Source organism: Dipodomys spectabilis, unplaced genomic scaffold, assembly GCF_019054845.1.
Source record: "Dipodomys spectabilis isolate Male_0828 unplaced genomic scaffold, ASM1905484v1 ptg000329l, whole genome shotgun sequence".
Lineage (NCBI taxonomy): Eukaryota > Metazoa > Chordata > Mammalia > Rodentia > Heteromyidae > Dipodomys > Dipodomys spectabilis.
In genome coordinates, this window is record NW_024871006.1 from 992662 (window position 1) to 1018184 (window position 25523).

Sequence of the window (25523 nt, forward strand, 5' to 3'; positions counted from 1 at the left end):
AAAAATGTAAGTGGCGATAGTACTTTTTGCTCATTTATTCTATGCCTTAAGTGTGTGTGGGGTGCTGGGAATGTGGCTTAGTGGTAGAGTGCTTGCCTAGCATGCATGAAGCCCTAGGTTCAATTCCTCAGTACCACACAAACAGAAAAAGGCAGAAGTAGTGCTGTGGCCCAAGAGGTAGAATGCTAGCCTTGAGCAAAAGGAGCTCAGGGTCAGTGTCCAGGCCCTAAGTTCAAGCCCCAGGACTGGCAAAATAAATAAATAAAGTGTGTGTGTGTGTGTGTGTGTGTGTGTGTGTGTGTGTGTGTGTGTGTCATTAACTGTGTAAATTTGAAATATGCCAATCTAAAATGTTTCAGTATAGCAATAAAGTATCCTTTCATCTCAAAATTTAAAAAAATATGAAAAGTTGACCAAGAACTGTACAAATTCAAAGCTGTGAGTACTGAGGCTTGAACTCAGGACCTCTCCCTCTCCCTCAAGGCTGGTTCTTTTTGGTGTTAATTGAAGATAAGAGTCGACTAGACGTTTCCTGCCCTGGCTGGTCTGGAACCTCGATCCTCAGAGCTCAGCCTCTCAGTAGCTAAGATCACAGGCTTGAGCAACTCGTGCCCAACCTAAATTAGTCGGTCCTTCAGTTTTGCAGGTACAAGGCGATCCGGTCTAGGTGAGGAAAGTCGTTTTACTCACAGGTCTTGAAAGAAGACACGCACATTCTGCCATCTATTGTTACTTAGCTTGTCAATGTTTCACTTGCTTCCTTAGTAAACGAGGAGCATTTTCCCACAGCAGGCCCTAGGAATAAAACACACAGAGCTGTTGCAGTACTTGGCGTGAGTTCTCCACCGCAGAGGGCCGATAAGATAACTGCTTATCTGCCCGGCAGTGGCAGCCGCATTGGGGGAACATATTTTCAAAGCATCTTAAGGACTCTGCAAATGGGTGAAGCTTTGGCGTCTAACGCTGTCTACTAAATTCCTTAAGTTTAATAGGCCGAGAGCTGCCCCGGACGGGAGTCTGGGTGGAGAAGGAACCCGGGCGCACGCCTGTCCCCAGCTGCTCCGGCTTCTTCCCTTCTTCCATCCCGCTCCCCTCCGCCCTCCAATCCCCCCCCACCATGCTGGGCGGTCCTGGCAATGAAAACACCACCACGTGGCCCGCAGCCTGTGTCTCACGCGCTTTTAACCAATGGCAAGCCGCGAGGTGGAGTTGGGGGCGTGTCTTTCAGGAGAGTGGCTCCGCCCACATCCCTCTCGGATTGGTCAAGGGGGAGGTACTCAACTGTTATGGCCGGGATTCAGGGCCAATAGTAGCAGTCGGCACGGGTTTCCCCCAGCCCAGTCAGATGTTGGGTTCCGCGAGGCCATAGGGAGGGGCAAAGGGGCGTGGCGAAGCGGGGGCGGGGCGGGGCGCTGGGCGGGACGCGGGGAAGGGCGGGCGGGGGCCCAGCGGAGCGGGCGCGGGCGCGGGCGCGGCGCGCTGGCAGGCTGCTGAGGTGGCTGTCGCCGCCGGCCGGCTCGGAGCTGCGGCTTCCCAGGTCGACCCCCCCCCCCCCCGATGGAGGCCGAGGCTGTGGACGCCCCTCCGGGCGAGTTCGAGGGGGCGCTCAGCTGCTTCTCTTTCAACCAAGACTGCACGTAAGCCACGGCGCCAGCCCCGCGGGGGACGTGGGGACGGCATGTCGTGACCCAAGGGTGTTGTCCTGTGCGCAACTGGTGGCGGCGACGGAGGCCCCGACCGGGCCTCGCCGGGACCCCCCCGGGGTGGCCGGGTCCGGGGTCGGCGTCTGCTTAGCCACGCCCTCCCCCGAGGTTGGGGTGCGGGTCCCCCCCCCCCCCCCCCCCCCGCCAGCTTATAGCCTGGAAGGGCCGGCCAGAATGAAGGGAGGTTAGCAAAGGTAATGAGGTCTGCGGGGGGGGGGGGGGGGGGGAGACCAGGCGATGGCGGGGCGGGGGGGGGGAGGGGGGGGTGAGGATGAGCAGAAGGGGAAACTGCTAGTCGATCCCAGATGGGGTGATGGGGGACCCCAGGAAGAGGAGAGCACGGAGAAACTTTCCCATTTGTCCTTGAGCATCTCAACGTGGCATCTGGGCCGGGCCTTGGATAAACAGGCAGCCTATCCCTTGTGGCCAGGCCAGGGCCCAGCCCGGGCCAGGCATCCTGCCTGGAAGAAACCCTTTGGATTTCTCCCCACTGGGTTTTTCAGTGTCGCCCACCCAGCCTTGCAGAATCTCCCTGGGGAGCCTTTGGGGGGGAGGGAAGGGGAGGTGGGGAGGGGATGGTTTACAGACTGCTTTCCAGGAAGCAGGAGCTCCATCCTGTTGCTTTTAAGGGGATTTATTATTATTATTTTTTTTAATGTTTCACTTAGACGGTTCCATTTGAACTTTGGTCAGAGAGCCGGGAATGGCTGGGCTGTGTTGCAGACACCTGCAGGATTAAGTATAGGAAGCAAATGTCTGTCTCTTTCTTAGCCTGTTTCATGGAAGCCAGCCCCCGAGACCATCTGGAATAATCTCTTTGGAATGTGCTCCCGGGAGCATCTGGCTGGTCAGGCAGGGATGACCACCTCCCAGTTTCCCACTTCCTGCTGTACCAGTTTTTGTTGTTGTTCCTTGTGTCGAGTCAGCGTCAGGCTTGTTCTTTGGCTGGGCAATGCTAATATTGAACATTTGGCGGTGGAATAAAGGCCACCGTGTACCGTAAAGTAGTCCTGCTTTCCATCCCCTTTGTGTTTCTGTTGTTAAATACACTCTGCTCTGAACAATATGCCTTTGTTCGGAAAATCTGTGTGTGTGTGATCCTGTAATCCAGACAGCTTGGTGAGATGAGTGACTTTCAAGTTGTTTTTTTTTTTTTTTTAAACCACAACCACAATAAAAAGTCTATACTAAGCCCAACGCCAGTGACTTACGCCTGTAATCCTAGCTACTCAGGAAGCTGAGATCTGAGGATCCTGGCTCAAAGCCAGCCTGGGCAGGAAAGTCTGTGAGTCTTCAAGCCAGAAGTGAAGCTGTGGCTCAAATGGTAGAGCACCAGCTCTGAGGGGGAAAAAAGTTTCCAGACCCTGAGTTCAAGGTTTACTACCAACACAATAAAAATTTAATAGTGCAACATCTCTCATTGCCCATCTATGTAGAATTTCCATAATATATTATATATAGTACCTTGGGTGATTTCCTCTGTTTTCTTTGTGTGCTTGTGTTTGTGTGTGCACACATGTGTAGGTGTATACTTCTAGGGATTAAACTAACCTAGGGCTCCAAACATGCTAGGCCAGAACTTTACTACTGAGTTAAATGCCCCCTTAAGTCTATGTCTGCGTCTGACTTTATTTTAAGCTACTGTAACCTACCGAGTTATTTTTTAGGATCTTCTCATAGGTTGAGCCCCCCCACCATAACATAGATAAAATTCTAAAGTTTTGTAAAGAATGTTTTGCAAGAGAGTATGTCTGTTGAAATGTCTGGGTGATGTTTTCCTTCCTGATTGAACATAGGTTAAGGAAGAGAATTAGTTAGCTTATAAGAAGTCAGTACTCTGAATCTTGCTTTGTGATATTATTAGATTTGAAAAAAAAAGTTTGTGTGTGTGTGTGTTTTTAATCTGTCAGTCATGGGACTTGAACTCAGGGCCTGGGCACTATCCCTAAGCTCTTTTGCTCAAGGCTAGCACTCTACCACTTTGAGCCACAGTACCACTTCTGTTTCCTGGTTAATTGGAGATAAGAGTTCTCATGGACTTTTCTGCTTGGGCTGGCTTTGAACCTCAATCCTCAGATCTCAGCCATCTGAGTAGCTGGGATTACAGGCATGAGCCACTGGTACCCATCAAAAAGGTGCTTTTTAAAACTCTAGTTATTCAGTAGTAGAGTCACATCCCAGCTTTCTGTAACAATTGTATAAAGACGTTATTTTCAAAACTGTAGAGTGCTTTGAAAGTTAACTTCCTTAGTCCGTACTGTCAATTCTGAGTTCTTGGCTGAGGCTTTTCTGGGCAGCTCTGTCTTATCTATAAATAAAAGTTCTTGTCACAGTTAGTTGTATGGAGCCACAGAGGGTATGACAAGTCAAGTCCCTTACTGGATGCATTTAGGGAAATCAGGATGTTTTTGTGCAAAAGTAGACTGTGACTGAGATCTAGTAATCTGGAGTTGGTGGGTAAAGAGAATTAATCTTTACTGGGGTACTTTCACATTTACTGGTTAGCACCTTGGGTATATTTTTAAAATGTATATATATATATATACATATATATATATATATCTGTCTCCAGCTCCATTCATTCCTATGATTAGTGGTGAGCATTTTCTTTCTACAGAGAGATCTTAAGGATAAAATTCTATGCCTGCATTCTTTGAATTTAGTGGCTAGTGGCCATCCATCAATCCTTTTTTTTGGGGGGGGGGGGGTCCGGTCGTGGGCCTGAACTCTGGGCCTGGACGCTGTCCCTCAGCTCTTCAGCTCAAGGCTAGCGCTCTACCACTTGAGCCACATTGCCACTTCCGGCTTTTTTCTTTTTGCTTATGTGGTGCTGAGGAATTGAACCCAGGGCCTCAAGCATGCAAGGCAAGCGCTCTACCACTGAGCCACCTTCCCAGCCTCATCAATCCTTTAAAATGTAATAGTAATCACGCCACTATTTTCTCACATGCAAAATTCTTCTATGCCAAGTATGGTAGCTTCTGCCTGTAGCCCCAGGAACTCAGGAGGCTGAAGCCAGAAAAATCACTTGAGCTCACAACTTCAAGATCAGCCCGGGGCAATATAAGACCCTGTCTCACACACTAAATGACAAAAACAGAAGCAGAGTTTATGTTTAAAAATTACTTTAAATCACTCATTGTTCTGATTAGTTTTTGATGTTGTTTGAGGGGGGTAGGGATGAGTTTGGGGGGGGGGGGAGCAGGCTGCCCAACGGGGTCAGAGTCATAGCCCAAGCTAGCCTCAAATTGGAGATTCTCCTGTGTACTCCTCCTGAGAGCTGAGATTGTAGGCCTATGCCACTATACACAGTTCTTTTGCTTAATTGTATAAGACTCTACTAATAGGATTTTTTCCCCTCACTTAGCAGCTTTACAAGTTTATAACTAAACGAGTTTATAAGCTTATGTGAAGAAAGTTTAAGAAGCAGCAATCACGATGGAGTAGGTTGTAGAGTTCTAAAATTCTCCTGGCTTACTTTCATAGTTCCTGTTTGTCTGTACTTCTAGACACCAAACCCTAGTTCTTACTGTACCATACATAGCTCTTATGCAAATATCTCACCTCACTACTCAGCAGGATGGAGGGCTAAGAACAGAACCAGCTACCTTCCGACTAAAAGTTGACTGCCTACCACCTGTCCTTGTGTCCCAGGAAAGAAAAACATTTCAGTAGGGGAAAAAAAAAATTCCAGGGGAAATAAAATCAGGCGTCCTTCTCTTTTTTAGGTTAGTGAAATAGGAGCCTTGGCATCCTGGCTTGCAAGTTGCTTATTTTAGCATTTGCTTTCCTGTGAAGAACAAGTCTCACCTTGACACAGATTTGCTTTCAATGAAGAAGTTGCCTTATATGAAACATTTTAAAGTCCGTTTCAACCCCATGACATCCCATTTTCCTTGGGTTCAAGTGCTCAGGGTCAGATTGCTTATGTTCCATGTGTCCTCTTGCAAGCTTGTGTTTGACACTTCGCTGTGGAAAGCAAAGCAGGAAAGAGGTAACAGCATCACATCCTAACCATCAGGAAACAGGAGGTGAGAGGGACTTCCCAGGTGCTAAACAGCGTTGGATCATTTCCATTCATTCTGAGGCCCAGGAAACCTGTAGGAAAAAGAAGAAAACTGGATTTATTTCTTTATTTTTAGCCTGCATGGACCTAAGTAAATGTTGAGTTGTTATTGTATTTGTTGAGTACAACAGAACTTTGTAGAATGTAGTCAGGAGTGGAGTTCTTAACCCATTCTGCATATTAGCATACCTGAATTTAAAAACAATCCAATCATACTCCCCACTTGACTTTACAAAGTATATAAAGTATCCAGGATGTCTTGGAAACTATAGAAGGAAGCATCTACTGTCTTAAATGCTTGGCTCCTGTGACTCCTGTAAGCCTGTAGTGTATCTCTTTCAGCAAAAATGAACCGAAAGAAAAAGTCATAAATAAAGAAAAATATTGTTTTTAAGGAGAAGTGCTTCTCAGACAATAAGGTCTTCTAATTGTGTTGGAGGAAGGGCTCTTGTGAGCATTCTTCAGCATCCCATTTTTTTCAGTGGACTGCCAGTAGCTCACACCTGTAATGCTAGATAGTAGGAGTCTGAGATCTGAGGATCATGGTTCAGAGCCAGACTGGGCAGGAAAGTCTGTGATCTTCTTATCTCAATTAACCACCAGAAAAAACAAACAAACAAACAAAAAACCCAAAGTGATACTGTGGCTCGCAGTGGTCAAGCGCTAGCCTTGAGTGAAAAAGCTCAGGGACAGCACCCAAGCTCTGAGTTCAAGCCCCACAGTGGTCAAAAAAGAAAAAAAAAATCAATTTTCTTTTCCCTGACCAGTTAGGAAAACAAAAACACTGGTAGGATTGACATTCACTTGATGACAGATCCCATGCAATTTCTATCTCTTTGCCTTTTTTTTTTTTTTTTTTAACTACTGGGGTTTGAACTCAGGCCTTGTACTTGCTAGCTACCATTTGACCCCTTCTACCAGCTCCTTTTTGCATTGTTTATTTTTGAGATGGGATCTCACTTTATATCCAGGCCAGTCTGGACTGTGATCCTCCTATTTGTGTTTTTGTCACAGAAATGACAGGTGCACCCCACAGCGTGTGGGTGAAGGAGTCTCAGAATCTTCTATGCATGGCCTTCGTTTCCTGATCTCTACCTCCCAAGTAGCTGGGATTACAAGCTTTAGCTACCACATGGGCTGTTTTGGTTTTTAACCTCTTTTTTTCCTTTGATCGCACCTGCCTGCTTGCCAAAACATGTTTTGCCTTTAGGAAGTGATCTAGGATCTAAGCTGCTGAAGATGCATGCTTACATGCCCCTTAGAAGCCTAGGGGAACAGAGGGGTCTATTTTCAGACAACTTGTGGTTTGAAATACTGTACCTGGTATCATTCCCACGCTGTTATTATCTTCCACAGATCCCTAGCCATTGGAACCAAAGCCGGTTACAAGTTGTTTTCTTTAAGTTCTGTGGAGCATCTGGACCAAGTCCATGGAAGCAGTAAGTGTGTAGGCTGTGTGTGTGTGTGTGTGTGTGTGTGTGTGTGTGTGTGTGTGTGTGTGTGTGGTGAGAGAGAAAGAGACAGAGAGAGAGAAAGACAGAGACAGAGAAAGATCAGATTTAGGGACACTAAATTCTTCTTCTAGACTTTTAATTGGGGTGTGTGTGTGTGTGTGTAGATTAAATTCCAGGCCTTGAGCATGCTAGGTAAATATTCCATCACTGAGCCACATCCCAAGTCCTAGACTTTAATCTTGAGTCTTCTACTTTTTCTCTCCCTTAACCATTAAAGGAGTTGGTGCTCTTCATATTTGAATGTAAGTCATTGTTTCTGCTCACATAAAAACCACACTGACTCTCTAATTAAAAATGGGCAGTAACTTATGTGGCGCTTTCTTTTCATATGAAGAAATCCTGTGGTTGAAATAGTATCATTGATGTTATTTCTATGTATTTATGTTCACAGTGATCAATTGGTGTAAATGTCAAACCAAAAGATTGCTTGTGACTTCTTTGTTCTTCTACTACTAGCATTATTTGATACCATTTATTCAGTTAGGAAAGTATTTAATTAATTTTATTTTATTATTATTTTTTTTTTTGCCAGTCCTGGGGCTTGAACTCAGAACCTGGGCACTGTCCCTGAGCTTCTTTGCTCAACACTAGTACTTTACCACTTGTGCCACAGCTCCACTTCTGGCTTTTTCTGTTTATGTGGTACTGGGGAATCGAACCCAGGGCTTCATGCATGGTAGGCAAGCACTCTACCACTTGGCCACATTCCCAGCCTGTTGGTTTATTTTAATAAATCAATACTGTCCTGTTTACATAACCCATATTGAAGATACCGAAGTATTTCTAGTGAACATGAGAAACAATTTGCCTTGGAAATGTGACTGTGATTTTTCTCAAGGTAAAATTATTTGTGCTATTATAATGGGAAAGAATAGATAACTTTCAGGCTTCCTGGAAATAAAGTGACTTGTTAAATAATATTGTGGGCTCATAATTGAGCTGTAAGCTGTTATTATTGTTCCATTTTTGTGAATAGTTTGGTGTGTGCCTGCCTTATTATGTACATTATACAGCTAGTCCAAGAGCATGCCAGGGCTGCATGTGACAGGATGGGCTGTCTCAGGAAGACATTGATGTCTTACCTGTTCACACACTGGAGGCTCGCGCATTTACCTGCAATGCTGGCCTTACTGCCTATATCCAGATTATTTTCAACAGAATTGGATCCCAGAAAGGGCCAGAAGCACAGTCAGATGGGGAGAGGGCGCAGATATAACTCTGTGTGTGTGTGTGTGTGTGTTTTCTCCCACATAGTGGTATTCCTTTAGTGAAACAAGAAGTGTTCTCAGTACAGGGCCTCCCCAAGAAGTAAATCACTCCTATGAAATCTCTCACAGGCAAGGGTAAAGCTAAATTGTTTAGACCTTCTAAAGGGGGGTGGGGAATGTGGTGTAGCAGTAGGAGCTTGCCTAGCATGCACAAAGCCCTGGGTTTGATTCCTCAGCACCATATAAACAGCAAAAGCCAAAATTGGCGCTGTGGCTCCAGTGGTAATGTACTAGCTTTGAGCAAAAAGAAGCTCAGGGACAGTTTCCAGGCTCTGAGTTCAAGCCCTAGCACTGGCCAAAAAAACAAACCTCAAAAAAAACAAAACCAAAAACAAAACCCTTCTAAATGATTTTTCTTTTTAACTTTATGGTTATTATAAAGGTAATGTACAGAGGGGTTACAGTTACGCAAGTCAGGATAATAAGTATGTGTTGTTTTGCTTTTACAATGTTACCTCTTCCTCGGCAAACAGTGGAGCCCTTGAGCTGGAGGGCTGATTTGAACACACACACACACACACACACACACACACACACATATCCAGCATGGCTCTGAAGCTACTGACCACACACACACGCACACATGCACACACGCTCACGCACGTGCGCGTGCACACACACACACAACACACAACACACATCCAGCATGGCTCTGAAGATCCTGACTTTGTGTCCTGGACACTAGTGTTTCTTTACTCTGGTTATTTGGAAAGGAGTACTGTGTAGGAGAGACTGACGGCTCCCAGTTTGACAGTGAAGGTGGGGGCGGGTCATTGTAAATGAGTGCAGCTAGAAGGCCCCTTGGTGAACTGGACAGTGTGGTGGAGGCTGAGCTCCCTCCCTCCCAGGGGGCCCGCCCTGCAGCTCACCACTGCTCTGCCCGCAGACGAAATCCCGGATGTGTACATCGTGGAGCGCCTCTTCTCCAGCAGCCTGGTGGTGGTCGTCAGCCACACAAAACCACGCCAGATGAACGTGTATCACTTCAAGAAAGGCACCGAGATCTGTAATTACAGCTACCCCAGCAACATTCTGTCCATAAGGTTGAACCGGCAGGTGAGTGGGCTTGCATCCCTCGAGAGCTCAGGGCTTCTGCTAGAGAAAGAAGAATGTCTTCCAAAAAAACCCCAAATGTCTTGAAAGCAAGCATCAGCTGCTGCAGAGGATTGTAACACACAGGTTTGGTGTCATGAGAGTGGTTATAATCTACCCTCTGTACCTACTTTTGTGATTCCTCGTCTGTGGCCTGCCAGCTCATGTTCTCTCTTCTAGTGTTGGACACCGACTGGCCAGGGGCACCTTCTCTTGCCGGGGTAGTAAGGATGGGTTGGAACCCTGGCTCTGGGGATGACCTGTCCTCTGAGCTACCATCAGAGGAACCTTAGACAAGAGGAATGCTTCTTCCAGACTTGGTTCTAGGTGTGACCTGTGCTGGTAGTCAGTATATGAAGGCGTGGTGTGCATTCTAGCGCCTGATTACCCTTTAAGACTGCTTAATCAAATCAATCTACAAAGATGAGAACCCTCACAGAGTATCTGCTGGATTTCCCCTTGTGAGTTCTCTCTCCCTCTCAGGTATTCTTCATTAGCAAATAGGACAAGGAAGGGTTACTAAAGGGCCTGAGCCTGTTAACCTCCCCCGGGAATGCTCATTAACTCCAGGTGCTTGGCCCCCACTCCCAACACTGCTCAACAATGAAGGCAGAAGCCCATGGCGAGCAGATCTGACAACTCTACCATGAAACATTTCCTCTCCCAAGGAAATGACTCGAAGCAGGTCTCCAAAGGATTTGGAGTTTGCTCTGCTTAGAAATTTTAGGATTGGGATGTAATTTTGGTCTAGGCAACTCAGCAGCCAAAGGCCCTCTTTGTGTGTGTGTGTGTGTGTGTAATGGGGATGGAGCTGTCCGGCAGTGCCCACAGAGCCATCTGCCCAGGAGGCATGACAAGGGAGCCAGGGAGCATCCTCTTCAGTTGGTGGGATTCTCAGAAGGGTGTTTTGCCGGAGGACGGCCATCAGCCAGCTGTGTTTAGCTATGTAAACTGTCATTGTTCTTTGACCATCTACTAATGGCTTTCCAACTTCAGTCTAATCCGATAGGAGCCTGTAAGACCAGATGCTATAATGTTTCATTAATAGGTTAAAAAGCGAGATTTCCTATAAAATATACGAAGCCAACGTGAAAGTGAATGAAAGTTGGCCAAGTTGAAGTCTGGAGAGGGTTCTGGATTGTAGAGTGCTTGTTAACACAGCAGAGTCCAGGCTGGGGCCTTCCCCCAAGCTAGCTCTCATGGTAGCCAAGGTGTTACCTCCACACCCCCCACCCCCAGTGTTTTCTGTAACTGTCACTTTTGATGCTACAGCCAGCATGGGGGGGGGTGACCAGAAAGTCAGCTGAGAGGACCCCAGGGCAGATTTGGATCAGATCAGAGAAGCTAGATGGAGTCTAGTTTCCCACAGGAGGCATATGGGGGAGCCCCACAGTCTTGGGGCTACCGAGGGGGTGTCTGAAACCTAAGAACAGAAACAAGTGTAGACGAAGATGATCGTGTAAATCATGTATTTGTCCTCCATTTTGAAATCCTGTTAGAAGTTTGTGTTCACCTCTCAGCATCTAGTCTCAACCTGTGGCCACAGATTCTTAATTAAAACAGAGAAAAGTGTTTGAACTTTCTTTTCTACCTGGCTACAGTGGGTGTTCTACATTTTTTCTGAACTGGGAGGAGTCCTACTAGGATAACATGTTTTCTGTGGAGGAGTGTTAGTTAACCTTTTTGTAATATTTTTAGGTATCTTCCTTTCCAAAAATGATTCTGGTAGTCAAAAGTAGCTGGTCTAGCCAGGTGCCAGTGGCTTACACATGTATCTACTCAGGAAGTTGAGATCGGAAGATCACAATGCGTAGCCAGGTCAGGCAGGAAAGTTTGTGATATTCTTTTTTTTTTTTTTTTGCCAGTCATGGACCTGGACTCTGGGCCTAGGCGCTGTCTCTCAGCTCTTCAGCTCAAGGCACGTACTCTACCACTTGAGCCACAGCGCCACTTCTGGCTTTTTCTGTTTATGTGGTGCTGAGGAATCGAACCCAGGGCCTCATGCATGCAAGGCAAGCATTCTACCACTGAGCCACCTTCCTAGCCCAGTTTGTGATATTCTTAATCTCCACTTAACCAGAAAAAAGCCAGAAGTAGAGGTGTGTTAACTCAAGGGGTAGAGCGCTGGCTTTGAGTGGGAAAAGCTGAAGAACAGTACCTGGCCTCACACACGCTCACACACATCCACCCACACCCACCCATACACACAAAGTACCTGGCCTGGCCTGAGAGCAGCGGTTCCCAAACCTTGGTATGCATAGTAATTTCCTGGGACACTTGTGTAAAGATGCTTCAAACCAGATTCTCAGAAGAGTCCAGGGAGGCTGGGAAGGTGGCTCAATGGTAGAGAGCTTGCCTAGCATGCATGAAACCCTGGGTTCGATTCCTCAGTACCACATAAACAGAAAAAGCCAGAAGTGGTGCTGTGGCTCAAGTGGTAGAGTCAGGGACAGTGCTCAGGCCCTGGGTTCAAGCCCCAAGACCTGCAAAAAAAAAAAAAGTCCAGAGCTCACTGGTTCAGGAAATCTGGCACACACAGTCTGAGAAGCAGTAACCTGAAAAGAGCCAAGCTGGGGCCATCCCCCTATAAATGCCTACTGGCACTTGTGCTGGGTTCCACACTACACTGTAGACAGTGAGTTACCTGGAAGCACAGGGGTGGGAGAGCACCAAGACAGGTGCTGGGGTGGGGTGGGGGTGGGACTCAGCCCTGGGGAGGGTGTGCTGTGGGGGCTGAGGGGCTTCGCCAGCCCTCTTTATCAACACTGGTTCAGATTTCAGAGTTCTGCAGATTTGGGAATATTTCCATAGGCTTCACTAGTTGAGCATCTCAGATCTGATAGTCACCATCTGAAAGTTACTGAGCACGGATGCTCACATTTTGCCAGAGCATTGGAGACTTTTGGCTTCGGGATGCTCAAGCTGTATTTGGAGAGGGTAACATCGAGGGTTTGGCAATACAAAGCGTACAAAGAAATTTACACTGGGGAGCAAGGGGCCTTTTATCAGCATTGAAAGGCACCCTGTCAGGTGAGATTAGAAAGAAGGGAGTTCCAAGAATGGAAAGAAGGAAGAGAAGGTGAAGGAAAGGAGAAAGAGGAAGAACAAGAAAGGGAGGGAGGAAGGGGGGCAGGGAGGGAGGGAGGGAAAGTGAATAAAAGGGAGAGGAAGAAGGAAGGGAGGGAGAGAGGGAGGGGGGGATAAAGGAGAAGGAAAGAGAAGAAGAGGAAAGGAAAAGGGAGGAAAAGAAGAAAGAAGGAGGGGAAGGAGCAAGGGAGGGGAAATGTTTCTAAAAACATTTTTAAGATCTTTATTTTAAGCTTCTGTTCGAGTGTATAATGATGTGTGTGTGTGAGTGCATACACAAACATAATCTTCAAGAGGCATCATTAACATTCTTTCTCCTTTAGGCACAGAATCACGTTAGGACTCATGAAAGACAAGCGGGTTGGATTTGTGGTCCCTTTTCAAGCACTCTGAGGCTGATGAGTCTATGTGATTACAGAGGCTGCTGGTCTGCTTGGAGGAATCCATTTATATCCACAACATTAAAGATATGAAGCTGTTGAAGACCCTCCTGGATATTCCTCCTAACCCAACAGGTAAACTCCAATCACAGAACCAATCCCTGCACCCCTCCTCTCCCTCCCCCAAGTCCAGACATTCGCATTCTTTGTCAAGCTATTTTTTTCCAGCTAGACTGAAAACCCTAGTGGTGTTGGTCTTGATGGTATTGACCTTGAAGTTGAGTGCTGGCATATGCCCACTGTGTAGTTAGGCTTTTAGGAGGCTGGTGTGGCCTGCTCTGCAGCCCATGAGCTGCACCTTTTCCTGGGATCTGGGACAGCCAAGGAGCTGAGCTGTGTAAGTAAGGTAGACGTGTGGGAGTCCCTGGGAGCCCGGTGTTAAAAGCTATTTGCCCCCAACACTTTTTTGTGGTTGTTCGTTATGGAGTAGGTATGATAATTAGAAGCAGGTTTTGACTTGGTATGTCTACACACCAAGCACAAGGATTGGGTTTTATTCCATTACAAAGAAATCTCTTGACTTGGGTGATATTAGCTAGGATATGAGATGTTGACTAAAGTCTCAGGATTTGATACTGTTTGAATCTCTTTGGTATTTAAGAATGGAAATAGTTTGAGTGGGTCAAGCCTATCATCCCTACCCACTCAGGAGGCTGAGATCCTTAAGGATGGAAAGTTCAAAGCCAGCTTGAGCAGAAAAGTTCACAAGACTCCATTTCCAAAATAACTGGCAAAAAGCTGGCGGCAGGCATGACTCAAGTAGTAGAATGCCAGCTGAGTGAGTATGAAGCCCTGAGTTCAAACCCTAGTACTTCCAATAAAAGAGAAAAGAAATAGCAGATGATAACCCTTTCTTATTTTATTTTGTTTACTTTTGTCAGGCATGGAGTTGTGAGCTCAGGGCCTAGGTGCTGTCCCTGAGCTGTTTAGGCGCCAGGCTAGACTCTACCACTTTGAGCCACAGTGCCATTTCTGGTTTTCTGGTGGTTAATTGGAGATAAGAGTCTCATGGACTTTCCTGCCTGGGCTGGCTTCTAACTGTGATCCTCAGATCTCAGTCTTGGGAGTATGTAGGACTGCTGGCGTGAGCCACCAGCACCTGACTAGGTGATGATCTTTTTATGAACTCACTGCACTAAGAGTGAACCAGAAGGAATCTCTTTACTGGGGGGAGGGGTGTGGGAGGGGTGGGTCAAGGTATCATCACATGAGAGCAGTCATACGGAATAATGCAAGTTAATGTTTATAAGTTGTATTCTAGATAAGGCCAGTCACCTGTTGCCGTGCACTGCAGTTTTCTCCCAGGGCTTGACTTCCATGTGACCATCCTCAACCAGGTGTCTACCTTAATGACGTGAACTTTTTACGCCCCCGCTTTCTTCATTCATAGCATAAGACAGTGACAGATATATCATAGCTTCACTAAGCATTAAACGGGGTGATGTTTCTAAAAGTGGCCATTGCAGGACCCACTGCGCGGTAACCATTCCTGATACATCTCAGTGATCTAGAGTCTCGCACATGCTAAGCGCTACCACCGAGCTACACTGGCCACCTGGTCACCTCGAGGCCACTATAAAAGTCTCTGAGGTAATGACTTGGAAGCGTTTTTCTCAGAAGGAAACCATTTATGGTGGTTAAGTTTGTGTTTGTTTTTAGAAATGAGGGGTTTAAACAATCTTAACAGCATACATGAGGACCTGGGTTCGATTCCTGGGTACCACATAAACAGAAAATAAATAAAATTAATTTAAAAACCCTAGGGGAGAAAAACAAAAACCTAATCTGAACAAGCATTTGTTGAAAATGGGCACCAGGGGGCGCCCACAGGTTCAGCTATGTCAGCTGCTCAACTCCAAACCAAGATGGCCGCAGTTCCCTGAGCCTGTCCATTCTAGGCCAATATGAGACCCAAGGCCTGGCTGCCTGGAACAGGGGTGGAATGGGGGTGTGCTTGTGAGTGTGGACCGTGGAAGGGAGGGAAATGGGCGTTGACGGGATGGGGCGTGTCTGAGTGAAGCAGAGCTCCCACAGGGATGGGCCCGAGCTGTGACTTGCTCAAAGTTTGCTCTCATTTTCTCTGAAGAGGGGAATTTCCTGCCTTATACCTACCTTGCACTTGAGCTTTCACACCAGATGACCTGTAAGCACTGAGGCACGCTCCCTGCCCTCCACCTGCTTATTTTTAATCCTGCATTAAAGTCCCGTGTCTCTGATGGACAGGGAAGAGCTCTGAGGAAGCTCACTGTCAGGTGATCTCATCATTGCGTGAACCTCATAGTTTGTCCATACACAAAGCTAGACAGTCGAGCATGGGCCACCCCCGAGGTGGCACTCCTAGGTGGCACCCGTGGTCCATCATCCACCAAAACACGTTACTGGGCGTACGACTATAGTTAGTTCCGCTTCAGCCTAGAAAACTCACTGGCTGCCTTGATCTTTACAGTGAGATGGGAACCTGGAAGAAAATAAGGTTGCGAAGTGCCAGGCTATGTTCCACACAAAAGGGACTAATTTTTATCATAAGAAAAAAAAAATAGAGGGCTGGGAATGTGGCTTAGTGGTAGAGTGCTTGCCTATCATGCATGAAGCCCTGGGTTCGATTCCTCAATACCACATAAACAGAAAGAGCCAGAAGTGGCACTGTGGTTCAAGTGGTAGAGTGTTAGCCTTGAGCAAAAAGAAACGCAGGGACAGTGCCCAGGCCCTGAGTTCAAGCCCCAGGACTGTCAAAACAAAATAAAAAGAAAAGAAAGAAAAGAAATAGAGCTAGGTGCTGGTGTCTCACACCTATAATCCTAACTACTCAGGAGGTTGAGATGTAAGGATCTTGGTTCAAATCCAGGGCAGGCAGCAAAGTCCATGAGACTCTTACCTCCAATTAACCAGCTAAAGCTGGAAGTGGGGCTGTGTGTCAAGTGAGAAAACATTTGCCTTGAGTGAAAAAAGCTAAGAGACAGCACGCAGGAACCTGAGTTCAAGTCCAAGTACTAAGCCTCAGATAAACATTATAAAAGGATCTAAGAATATACCGAGCATTTCCTTTGCAAGGGTCAGGGTCAGGTTGACCGCAGTGTATCGCTTTAGACTGCCGATGTTCTTGGGGACCATAGCCCCCACTACTTTTCCAAATCCTCTATAATTATCACCCCAGCTGCTACTGAGTTTGCTTCCTGCAGCAGGCAAATGAGGTGATCATTTTCCTCCCCAAGACTTGCACGGGGAGGTTAGCCAAGGTCACCTGTGAGTGAGCCAGCGTGGGTCCCCATGTCCACACACACCATCAGACCCCACTCAAATCAGAGCTCCCGTGATGTGGTTGCTTCTTCCCCCCCCCCCCCACCTCCCCAACCTAAGCTGTCAAAACCAGGAGCCTAAAATTCCCCGAGGCAAGACACTCCTTGTCTGTACTTTTTCTCTTCGTTTATTTTCTGACTCAAAATGTCAAACGGAAACCCTAGCTCTTGATGTTAAGAGTTCCTTTCTGGAGACGTAGGGAAACAAAATGGCTTGCTTCCCTGGCTTTCGCGGGTAAATGCTGAGAAGCAGGTCTCAACATAGTGAACGCTAGACGTCCGTTAGATCCACGGAGTTCCCCTTGCGCTTCAAGCTCTGTATTGAATGTGGCTGTAAATTTCCTTCCTTCTATCACCACCGCTGTGTCTTGCATGTTCCCGTTGGGTCAAAGATTGCAGGCTGCTTCCTTTGGTGTGACCAGTCGGGGCTCAGGGTGAATTTCCTGACAGCGCAGCAGTGTGTGCATGTGCCCTGGGCAGCCAAGGGTGGAGATCTCCGGGACAGTCAGGCCAGCTGTGGAGCCGAGGGTGACGGGCACTCCCCTATCGAAGGCGTAGAGGGAAGGTTCTAGATCATGCAGCAACAGGATCATGGGACAGAGCTATGGTTTATTCTTCAGCAGGTCTCCTTTCAGCAAATGATGATTTTTCACAATCACATGGAGTTCTCCTGTTTTTAGAAACTGGAAAACAGTTCATAGATGTGGTGCCTAGTACAGACTGGACCTTGTGTAGGTTAAGCACACACTGTACCACTGAGCTACGCCTCTGTGTGTGTGTGTGTGTGTGTGTGTGCTGGTAACTTGGGTTTGAACTCAGGGTCCAGGCACTGTCCCATAGTTTCTTGCTCAAGACTAGTGCTTTACCACTTGAACCCCAACTCCACTTCAACTTTTTAGTGGTTCATTAGAGATAAGTCTCATGGACTTTACTGCCTAGGCTGGCTTCAAACTGCGATCCTCAGATCTCAGTCTTCTGAGAAGTTACATTTACAGCCACCAGCGCCCCACACCATGTTTAACTTTTGAAGAAGTGTCAGACTGCCTTCCAAAGCAGTGTCCCATTTCCATTGCCTCTGGCAGTAGACAGGTCACCAATCTCTGCCAAGATTGGTAATCTGCCCTTCTTACTGTAGCCATGCTATTGGGTGAGATGTGGTAGTTGTCTCTAGGTTTAGCACTGCTCTTTTCAAACCTAAGCACTCAGAAATCCTTAGTAATTACCTTCCGCATCTGTAAGATCTCAACTAGCCTCAAATCCAAATACATTCCCTTTTTTATTCAGAATTCAAGGCCTGGAGCTGGCTAAGCAGGTGCTCTACCACTCGAGCCATACTCCCAGCCTTTTTCATGTTTGGTTTATTAAGTTGAGAGAGCAAAACAAATTGTTAAGTAAAGTAAGTTAGGCTAAAGGAGTCAAATGTTGCATATTTCTCTCATATATGGAAGTTAGATCTAGATTACAAACACATATGAGCATATACATGGGAGGATTCCAGTGTACTTAATTTGTTTATTCAGATAGGATCTTGAGCTTTTGTCTGGGGTTCATTTCAGACCTTGATCTCCCTACCTCTGCTTCCTGAGTAACTGGAATTGCAGGAGTGAGTTACCATAACTGGCTCATGCACTCTCAACTTCTCTGCTACTGCTCCTACAGGAACCCTTGGGCAAGCCCCTGCCATCTCCTGAGTTCTCCAGGGCCAGCATGCCTTTATGCCTGCCTTGCTCTCCTTGGAATTCCATGTGGATTGAATGAACTTGGATGGGACTGGGCGTTAGAGAACTCAGAGCAAAACTGGGAAGGTACAAGTGGCCTCTTCTAAAGCCAGGGCCAGAGTGACCTTGTACAGGCAAGGGGTTACAGCAGGCCAGAGCCTCAGTGAAGAATGCCAGTGCTCACATTGTGTGTGACAGGCGATAAGAACGCAGGCCGGGCTGTATGCTCAGCAAAGCCAGGGCAGGAAACAAGATCTACTTCCAGCTCTTATCATTCAGTTTGTTTTTCTCTCTTTTCTCTCCCTCGCAGAGGTGAGGAACTTTTTGGCCTAATGTAAAGTTTTCCTTATACTTTTATTTAAAACAACAACAACAACAACACTTCAGCTGGGTACTAGTGGCCCATGCCTGTAATCCTAGCTACTCAGGAGGCTGAGATCTGAGGATCATGGTTTGAAGCCAGCCTGGACAGGAAAGGCCATGAGACTCTTATCTCCAATTAACCACCCAAAAACAAAAACAAAAACAAAAACAAAAAACTGAAAGTGTTAGGGTGCCACCTTTGAGTGAAAAAGCTAAGGGACAGCACCCAGGCCCTGAATTCAAGTCCCAGTACTAGCATGAAAAACAAAACAAAAAAAACAAAAAACACTTCACATACTAACTTGTAACAAAGGTATCAGTCACCTTTTTTGGTATGTGTGTGCCAATCCTGGGCCTTGAACTCAAGGCCTGGGCGCCGAGCTGTTTTGCTCATGGCTAGTATTCTACCTCTTGAACCACTTTTTGGTAGTTAATTGGAGCTAAGAGTCTCAAAGATGTTTACACCAGAGCTGACTTTGAACCTTGATCCTCTGATCGCAGCCTCCTGAGTAGCTAGGATTACAGGCATGAGGCACCTGCCCTGGCCTTTTATTTTGTTTTTTCCAAATTAAGTCTCCCTTGCATAATCTTCTCAAAGTTCCTATTTTAGCAATACTTTAATCATGTGGGATTCTTTTAATTCGCTGCTATGGCATATGATCCTCGTAATCTAAATTATTGTGAAAAATCTTTACTTAAATGCTGTAGGGACCATCCCTCCCACTTCCTTGAGTCTCCTGGTAAATTAAAATGGCTCAAGTGACCTCAGTGGCTTGGCCCTGTTTGCATTTCTAGAGGAGGTCAAAGCATCTTCAGTCCCAAATATCCTGTGTACTTTGTTTGCTTCAAAGACCGGGCTGGAAGTCTTAACTCAGATGCAGATACAGTGGCCGTTCACCTCTGCAGATACCATTTCCTTATCGAAGCAGGGTGTTCACGCTTCCTTCCCCCTCTAGCCTGAGCTTCCTTGGCAGCTGTATAAGGTCAGTCACCCACAGTCTAGCACACACATGCCTTTCCTGGTCGGAAATTCTAGTTCAGTTAGGAGTACATTTTCCTGTACCCCTAGAAGGTAATGGGAATTGGAAAACGAATCGATGTTGTTTTAGAGCCCCGGGATGAAAGTGTGAAGGAGACCAGACCATTTTTAATTTTCTCCATTTTGATCGGAAAGGACATGGCCAGGATTCACTCAGTGACTGCTTTATTGAAATTCTTCAAGTAACCCAACAGAAAGGAAATGCTGCCACGCCGTTCCTCCCCTCACCAGTAGGTGGCACTCTAGTAGTACTCTTTCCGGGCACCCTTCCCTTGGACATGGTCTTCACCGCCTTTGTTCTTTTCCAGGTCTGTGTGCCCTCTCTATCAACCATTCCAATTCTTACCTGGCCTATCCTGGAAGCCAGACAACAGGCGAGATTGTGCTTTATGATGGGAACTCCCTGGTAAGTGGGTCCTCCTGCCTTAACCCTGGGGTTAAGGAAGGCCTGCTGGGTGGGGTGAGGTATGGAAGGGAGTTTCCCACTCCTGGCTGGGTGGAGGAAAAGGTAATGATGTTTACCCTGGGACCCTCCATCAGACAACTGTAGTATAGTAGCCAGGTGCCAGAACATCTGTAGCGTGATGCAGTCGCCTGCCAGCTAGTGGCTGAGTTGTCAGACTGGGTCACACAGGGCCCAAGTGTGGCTTGTCACCCATCCCTACCCACTGTTCTTCCAAAGCTTCCTTGCTACCCAAGAAGAAGGTTGTGCAGCTAATGTGCAAGTGGGCTGGTGGAGCGAGGGAGACAGGGAGCCCAGCAGATGAGGGAGAAGTCAGGAGAGAGGAAGGCGAGGGAGATGAAATCTACCCCAGAGCCATCCCTTTTTGTCACCACCAGAAAACTGTCTGCACCATCGCAGCCCATGAGGGATCGCTGGCTGCCCTTGCCTTCAACTCCTCAGGCTCCAGACTAGCGAGCGCGTCGGAGAAAGTAAGTGTGCTCCCAGCATCTCCTCCTGTCTGTGGGTTCACCGGATGGTTCTTGAGGTACCCCAAGATCTGGGGCAAGCTGGTAACATGAAGTCTGATGAGTCTCTTGGCCTCCTCAGATTATTGTGCGTGTGCGTGCACACACGTGTGCACATGCTAGTACTGGTGCTTGAACTCGGCCCCATGCTCTCACTTGGCTTTTTCCGCCCAGTCTAGCCCTGTACCACTTGAACCACTTCCAGCATAAGAGTTTCTCAGGTTGGTCTTCCTCTGCTAGCTTCAAACCTTGAGCTTCAGATCTCAGCCTTCTGAATAGCTAGGATTACAGGTGTGAGCCATCAGTACCTGGCTCTGAATTTGTTTAAGGGTGTGGATTTCAGATCCCTGCCTCCCCCCCCCCCCATACCATCTTATTAAGAAATGTGCATGCGTTTCTCTCCACAGATGCAGATAGACACTGCATTTCTTAAACAGTGTCCACTAAATATTTAGCTGTCTAGTCAGAGAGATTGATCTTCTCTGACTGGAATAATCATAGAACCTAATTTCAACTGTCATTCAAAGCAGGTATATTTTCATAGCCAGAGGTAAAAGATTCTAGGAAACCGGGACCGTTTGGAAACACATAACACACATATAGACACACATACGTGCACACATACATCTAAACACACATCATACATGAATACCCCCATGCATACATACATACATACATACATACTTGCATGCACACTTAGAGCCTTGGGCAGAGGTGGAGAGAGAAAAGGAGTCAGTGTTCAAGGTTCCAAGATTTGCTTCTTTGGCACGTGTACAAATAACAATGCCTCTCTGAATACTCTGTGCTCCCTCTTCCGATTAGATGTTTAAAACCAATCAAACAAACTGCTCTCTAGAGGGACACCGCAGCGTGAGGCACTTCTGGTTAGGAAACGACCACCCGCCTGTCTTTTCCAGGGCACAGTCATCCGGGTGTTCTCTGTACCTGACGGACAAAAGCTCTATGAGTTCCGGAGAGGAATGAAAAGGTCTGTGTTCTGTGTTAAACCTGCTTTCTAGTCCCACAGAGGCCCTGTCATGGCTGACAGGAGAGGACAGCGGCCAGCCCCGGGCCCCCCCTCTCACCCAGAGGAAGTATTATTCATGTACTTTCTCGGGTCATTGACACTGGGGCCGCACATGGGGCTTAGTAAAACTGCCAGCAGAGAAGCAGTTGGACACAGGAGTTCAGCACATCTTTTGATGTGTGCGGGGAGAAACCAGAGAACTCCGAGTCACAACCCAAAAATAATTTCTGATTCACTCCATGGAAGTGTGGCTATTTGGGTCCTTCCCACTGCAGCGTTCTGCAGCTTGATTGGCGCAGAGCAGCTGGCATCTTCAAAGGAGCACAGGAGGCTTCTGGCTAGAGGAAGGGCCAGGCCTTGTTTCTCTGCACCATGATCTGTACGTATATGTGTGTGTTTACACATGCATGCACACACATGCCATTACTGGACCTTGAAATTCAGGGCCAGGGCTTGTCCCTTAGCTTTTCTGCCCAAGACTGACACACTACCCGTAGAGCTACAGCTCCACATTCAGCATTTTGGGTTTTTTTTGGTGGTTAACTGGAGATAGGAATCTCACAGACTTTCCTGCTCGGGCTGGCTCTGAACTGAGATCCTCAGTTCTCAGTCTCCTAAGTAGCTAAGATTACAAGCATGAGCCACTGGCACCGGGCTCAAAACCATGATCCTTTGTGCATCTTCTCCTCATTGGTGTGGAAGGCGGATATAGAATACCTGGATTCTTTTTTTTGGGGGGGGGGGTCCGGTCATGGGGCCTGAACTCTGGGCCTGGGCGCTGTCCCTCAGCTCTTCAGCTCAAGGCTAGCGCTCTACCACTTGAGCCACAGTGCCACTTCCGCCTTTTTTTCTTTTTGCTTATGTGGTGCTGAGGAATCGAACCAAGGGCCTTATGCATGCAAGGCATGCGCTCTACCACTGAGCCACCTTCCCAGCCCCAATACCTGGGTTCTTTTGAGATGCTTTCCGAGGCTGATCTGGGGACAGCAGGGTGGTGACCCTCATTGTTGGAGCTCACTGGGCTGTGTGTCGCTGTGTGTAGGTATGTGACGATCAGCTCCCTAGTCTTCAGTATGGACTCTCAGTTCCTGTGTGCCTCCAGCAACACAGAGACCGTGCACATCTTCAAGCTGGAACACCTTGCCAATAGGTAAATGGGGCCCAGAAAAGGGGAAGAAAGGAGGAGAGAAAGAGACAGGCCCTGATTCCTCTGCCTGTGTAGAGGATTTCTTTTCGGATGTCGCACATCTGGCCTGATTTATTAAAACATCAGTCCACTGGTGGAGGCATGTGCAGAAGCACTAAATCTGGGCCCGTGCTCCCGAGGTGGAGGTCATTGACTCTTGGCGGTATCCTGTTCCTCATCTGTAAAATAATCCTAACAGTGTGTGCATCGTAGGCTTGCTATGAGGATTGAATGCGTGTGGATATAAAGCTTTTAGTGTAGCACCTGATCTATAGCAAGCATCAATAGGCATTGGCCAGTGGGCTGTGTAACCAGCCTAGCTAGAAACATAGCATCGCATTATTGTTCCTTGCCATCCCCACTGAGTGCTTGATAGACACTGAGTGTAACCGCTGCAGCGGCGGGGGGCGGGGGGTGGGGTGTGTGTGTGTGTGCGTGTGTGTGTGTGTGTGTGTGTGTGTGTGTTAGTTTTCTATGGCTGCTGTAACAAAGTCACAAACCTAGTCTCCACAGAGTCATGATCTCACAGCTCTGGAGGTTAGAAGCCAAGCACGGCATGGTGGGGTTCTGTGCTCGGAGACTCCCAAGGCTGAGGTGGAGGTGTCTCCAAGCAATCTGTGTTCTCACCCGGGGCTCAGAGCCCTCTTCTGAACTCATCCCTCTTACTGACAAGGGTGCAGGTCCTGTCGGCTGTGGCTGTGACCCCTCCGCTTCCCTCCTGGCTGTCGTGATCCTGGGCCGCTCACATTCCCTCCTACACAGCCTTCACACCCGCGGCCTCCCTTTCACTCCTCCTCTCCTCCTCATGCCCTTCAAACTTCCTTCCCGTCGGGGAGGATAGAACCCAGGGCCTCACCCAGGCTAGCCAGGGCAAGTCTCTTGCAGAGGAGTTTTTGTTTTTGTTGTTGTTTGTTTTTGTTTCTTTTCGTTGGTTGTGGGGCTTGAACTCTGGGCCTGTGCGCTGTCTCTTAGCTCTTCAGCTCAAGGCGAGTGCTCTTCCACTTGAGCCACAGCGCCACTTCCGGTTTTCTGGTGGTTCATTGGAGATAAGAGTCTCATAGATTTCCCTGCCCAGACTGGCTTTGAACTGCAATCCTCAGATCTCAGCCTCCTGAGTAGCTAGGATGACAGGCGTGAGCCACCAGCGCCGGGCAGGAGTGCTGTATCAGTTCTGGGGCCTGACCTCAGGGCCTAGGCACTGGCTCAGCTTTTTCCACTGAAGTCTGGAGCTCTGCGTTGACCCACAGCTCTGCTTTTCTGCTTGTTGGTGATTAATTAGAGATAAGAGTCTCACAGACTTTCTTGCGTGGGCTGGCTTCAAACCGCAATCCTCACATCTCAGCCTTCTAAGTAGCTAGAATTAAAGATGCCAGCCCCCAGTGCTTGGCATGTTTTTCTTTCTGGTTTGCTATATAGGCCAAGCTGGCCTCGAACTCCTGGGCTCCAGGGCTCCCCCTATCTCAGCCGCCTGAGTAGCTGGGACTACAGGCATACTCTACCATACCTGGCATGTGTTCTATTATTAAGGGCAGATGTGGTTGGATCAAGCCCACCTAGGTAAACAGTTGGGGGCCACCTGAGCTGCATAACAGCATGTACTGGGATCTCAGCAGCCCTACAGATTGGGGGCTGGGGTATGTCTCTTCAGAGGCTCACTAGAATTCTGCCTGCTGTTGGGTGTGAGTGTGTTTGTTACTAAGCACCTGCTAGGTGCGTGCCTATGTTGGAGTTAGGAGAATTCCCGTCTCCACTAGCTAGTCTCTGGGGCTGCATCCAGTGGCCCAGCCTTCCTCCAAGCATGGTAGAAAAGAATGGTTACTTTGTAACCAGTGGTGTGTCGCTTAGTTTCTTATTATTTTATGATTCTAGTGACAAATTAGGCAGCTTGTGCCTAGGAAGCTGCAGACACCCAAAGTGCTTCTTGACTCTACCATTGAGAGCCAGTCTAGGAAACTGAAACAGGAAACATCTAGAGATTTGCTCAATTATCTTCTAAAAGCAGGTGCTCGAGTGAAGGCTAATGATGCTAGCCCTGGCCTGGAGCTCATGTTCTGTAGCTCTGGGCTACAGAACACTTTCCACACCTCCTCCCTGGGTGCCCATGGGATTTCTAGAAGGCAGGCAGGGAAGGCATGAGATACTGGGGAAACTGAGGCTCTGAGAAGTTCAGCAACCCGCTCAAAGCCAGCCTCAGTCTCCAGATCCAGCGTCCACAGCAAGCGCCACATTTTTACCCACCAGATTGACACTAGACCGCCAGTCAGAACTGGAGATGTCGCTCGGCCACATCCTAAGCACCCTGGTGACTGGGAGAAATTCACCTCCTCCTAACTGGATAAGCCTCTCAGGAGAAAAACACTTTCTCCACCTTCTTAGTATGGTATGGTGCCCGGCCTCTGACATTGAGGTATCCGCGTGTCTGTGGTTCCAGGGAGAACCACGCATGCTCCAGAGGCATGGAGCTCAGCGCTGTTCTGTGGATGGTGGATTTTATTTTTCCCACAAGACCATCAGACTTCCACTAAGGACATTCTGTCTTCAACCAATGTAAAATTGCCCCTTTACCACTCAAGCACATTAACTTGTACCTTGATTTTGGGGTGGTAGGAGCACCATTTGCTTTTTGGAGAATCCTGTTTTCCAGAATTAAGGTCAGGGAAACACTCAAGCGATCACAGAACGATTTAAACACAGTTTGAACACAGCTGCCGATTACTTGGGGCCGGCTGAGGGCTTCTCCTGTGATGCACACAGG

The 25523-nt window shown here is 47.6% G+C and overlaps 1 protein-coding gene across 2 annotated transcripts in view; it reads left to right on the forward strand.

The window, feature by feature from the left end:
• The first annotated feature begins 1462 nt into the window (after window positions 1-1462).
• Window positions 1463-25523, forward strand: part of Wipi1 (WD repeat domain, phosphoinositide interacting 1) — a 33880-nt gene continuing 9819 nt past the window's right edge. For both annotated transcript variants that reach the window (XM_042665443.1, XM_042665442.1), the window contains exons 1-8: window positions 1463-1637; window positions 7126-7208; window positions 9438-9607; window positions 13149-13245; window positions 19895-19992; window positions 20427-20519; window positions 21473-21543; window positions 22625-22732. In XM_042665443.1, the coding sequence (XP_042521377.1) occupies window positions 1558-1637; window positions 7126-7208; window positions 9438-9607; window positions 13149-13245; window positions 19895-19992; window positions 20427-20519; window positions 21473-21543; window positions 22625-22732 (800 nt within the window). In that variant the 5' untranslated portion in view covers window positions 1463-1557. The remainder of the gene's footprint in view (window positions 1638-7125; window positions 7209-9437; window positions 9608-13148; window positions 13246-19894; window positions 19993-20426; window positions 20520-21472; window positions 21544-22624; window positions 22733-25523) is intronic.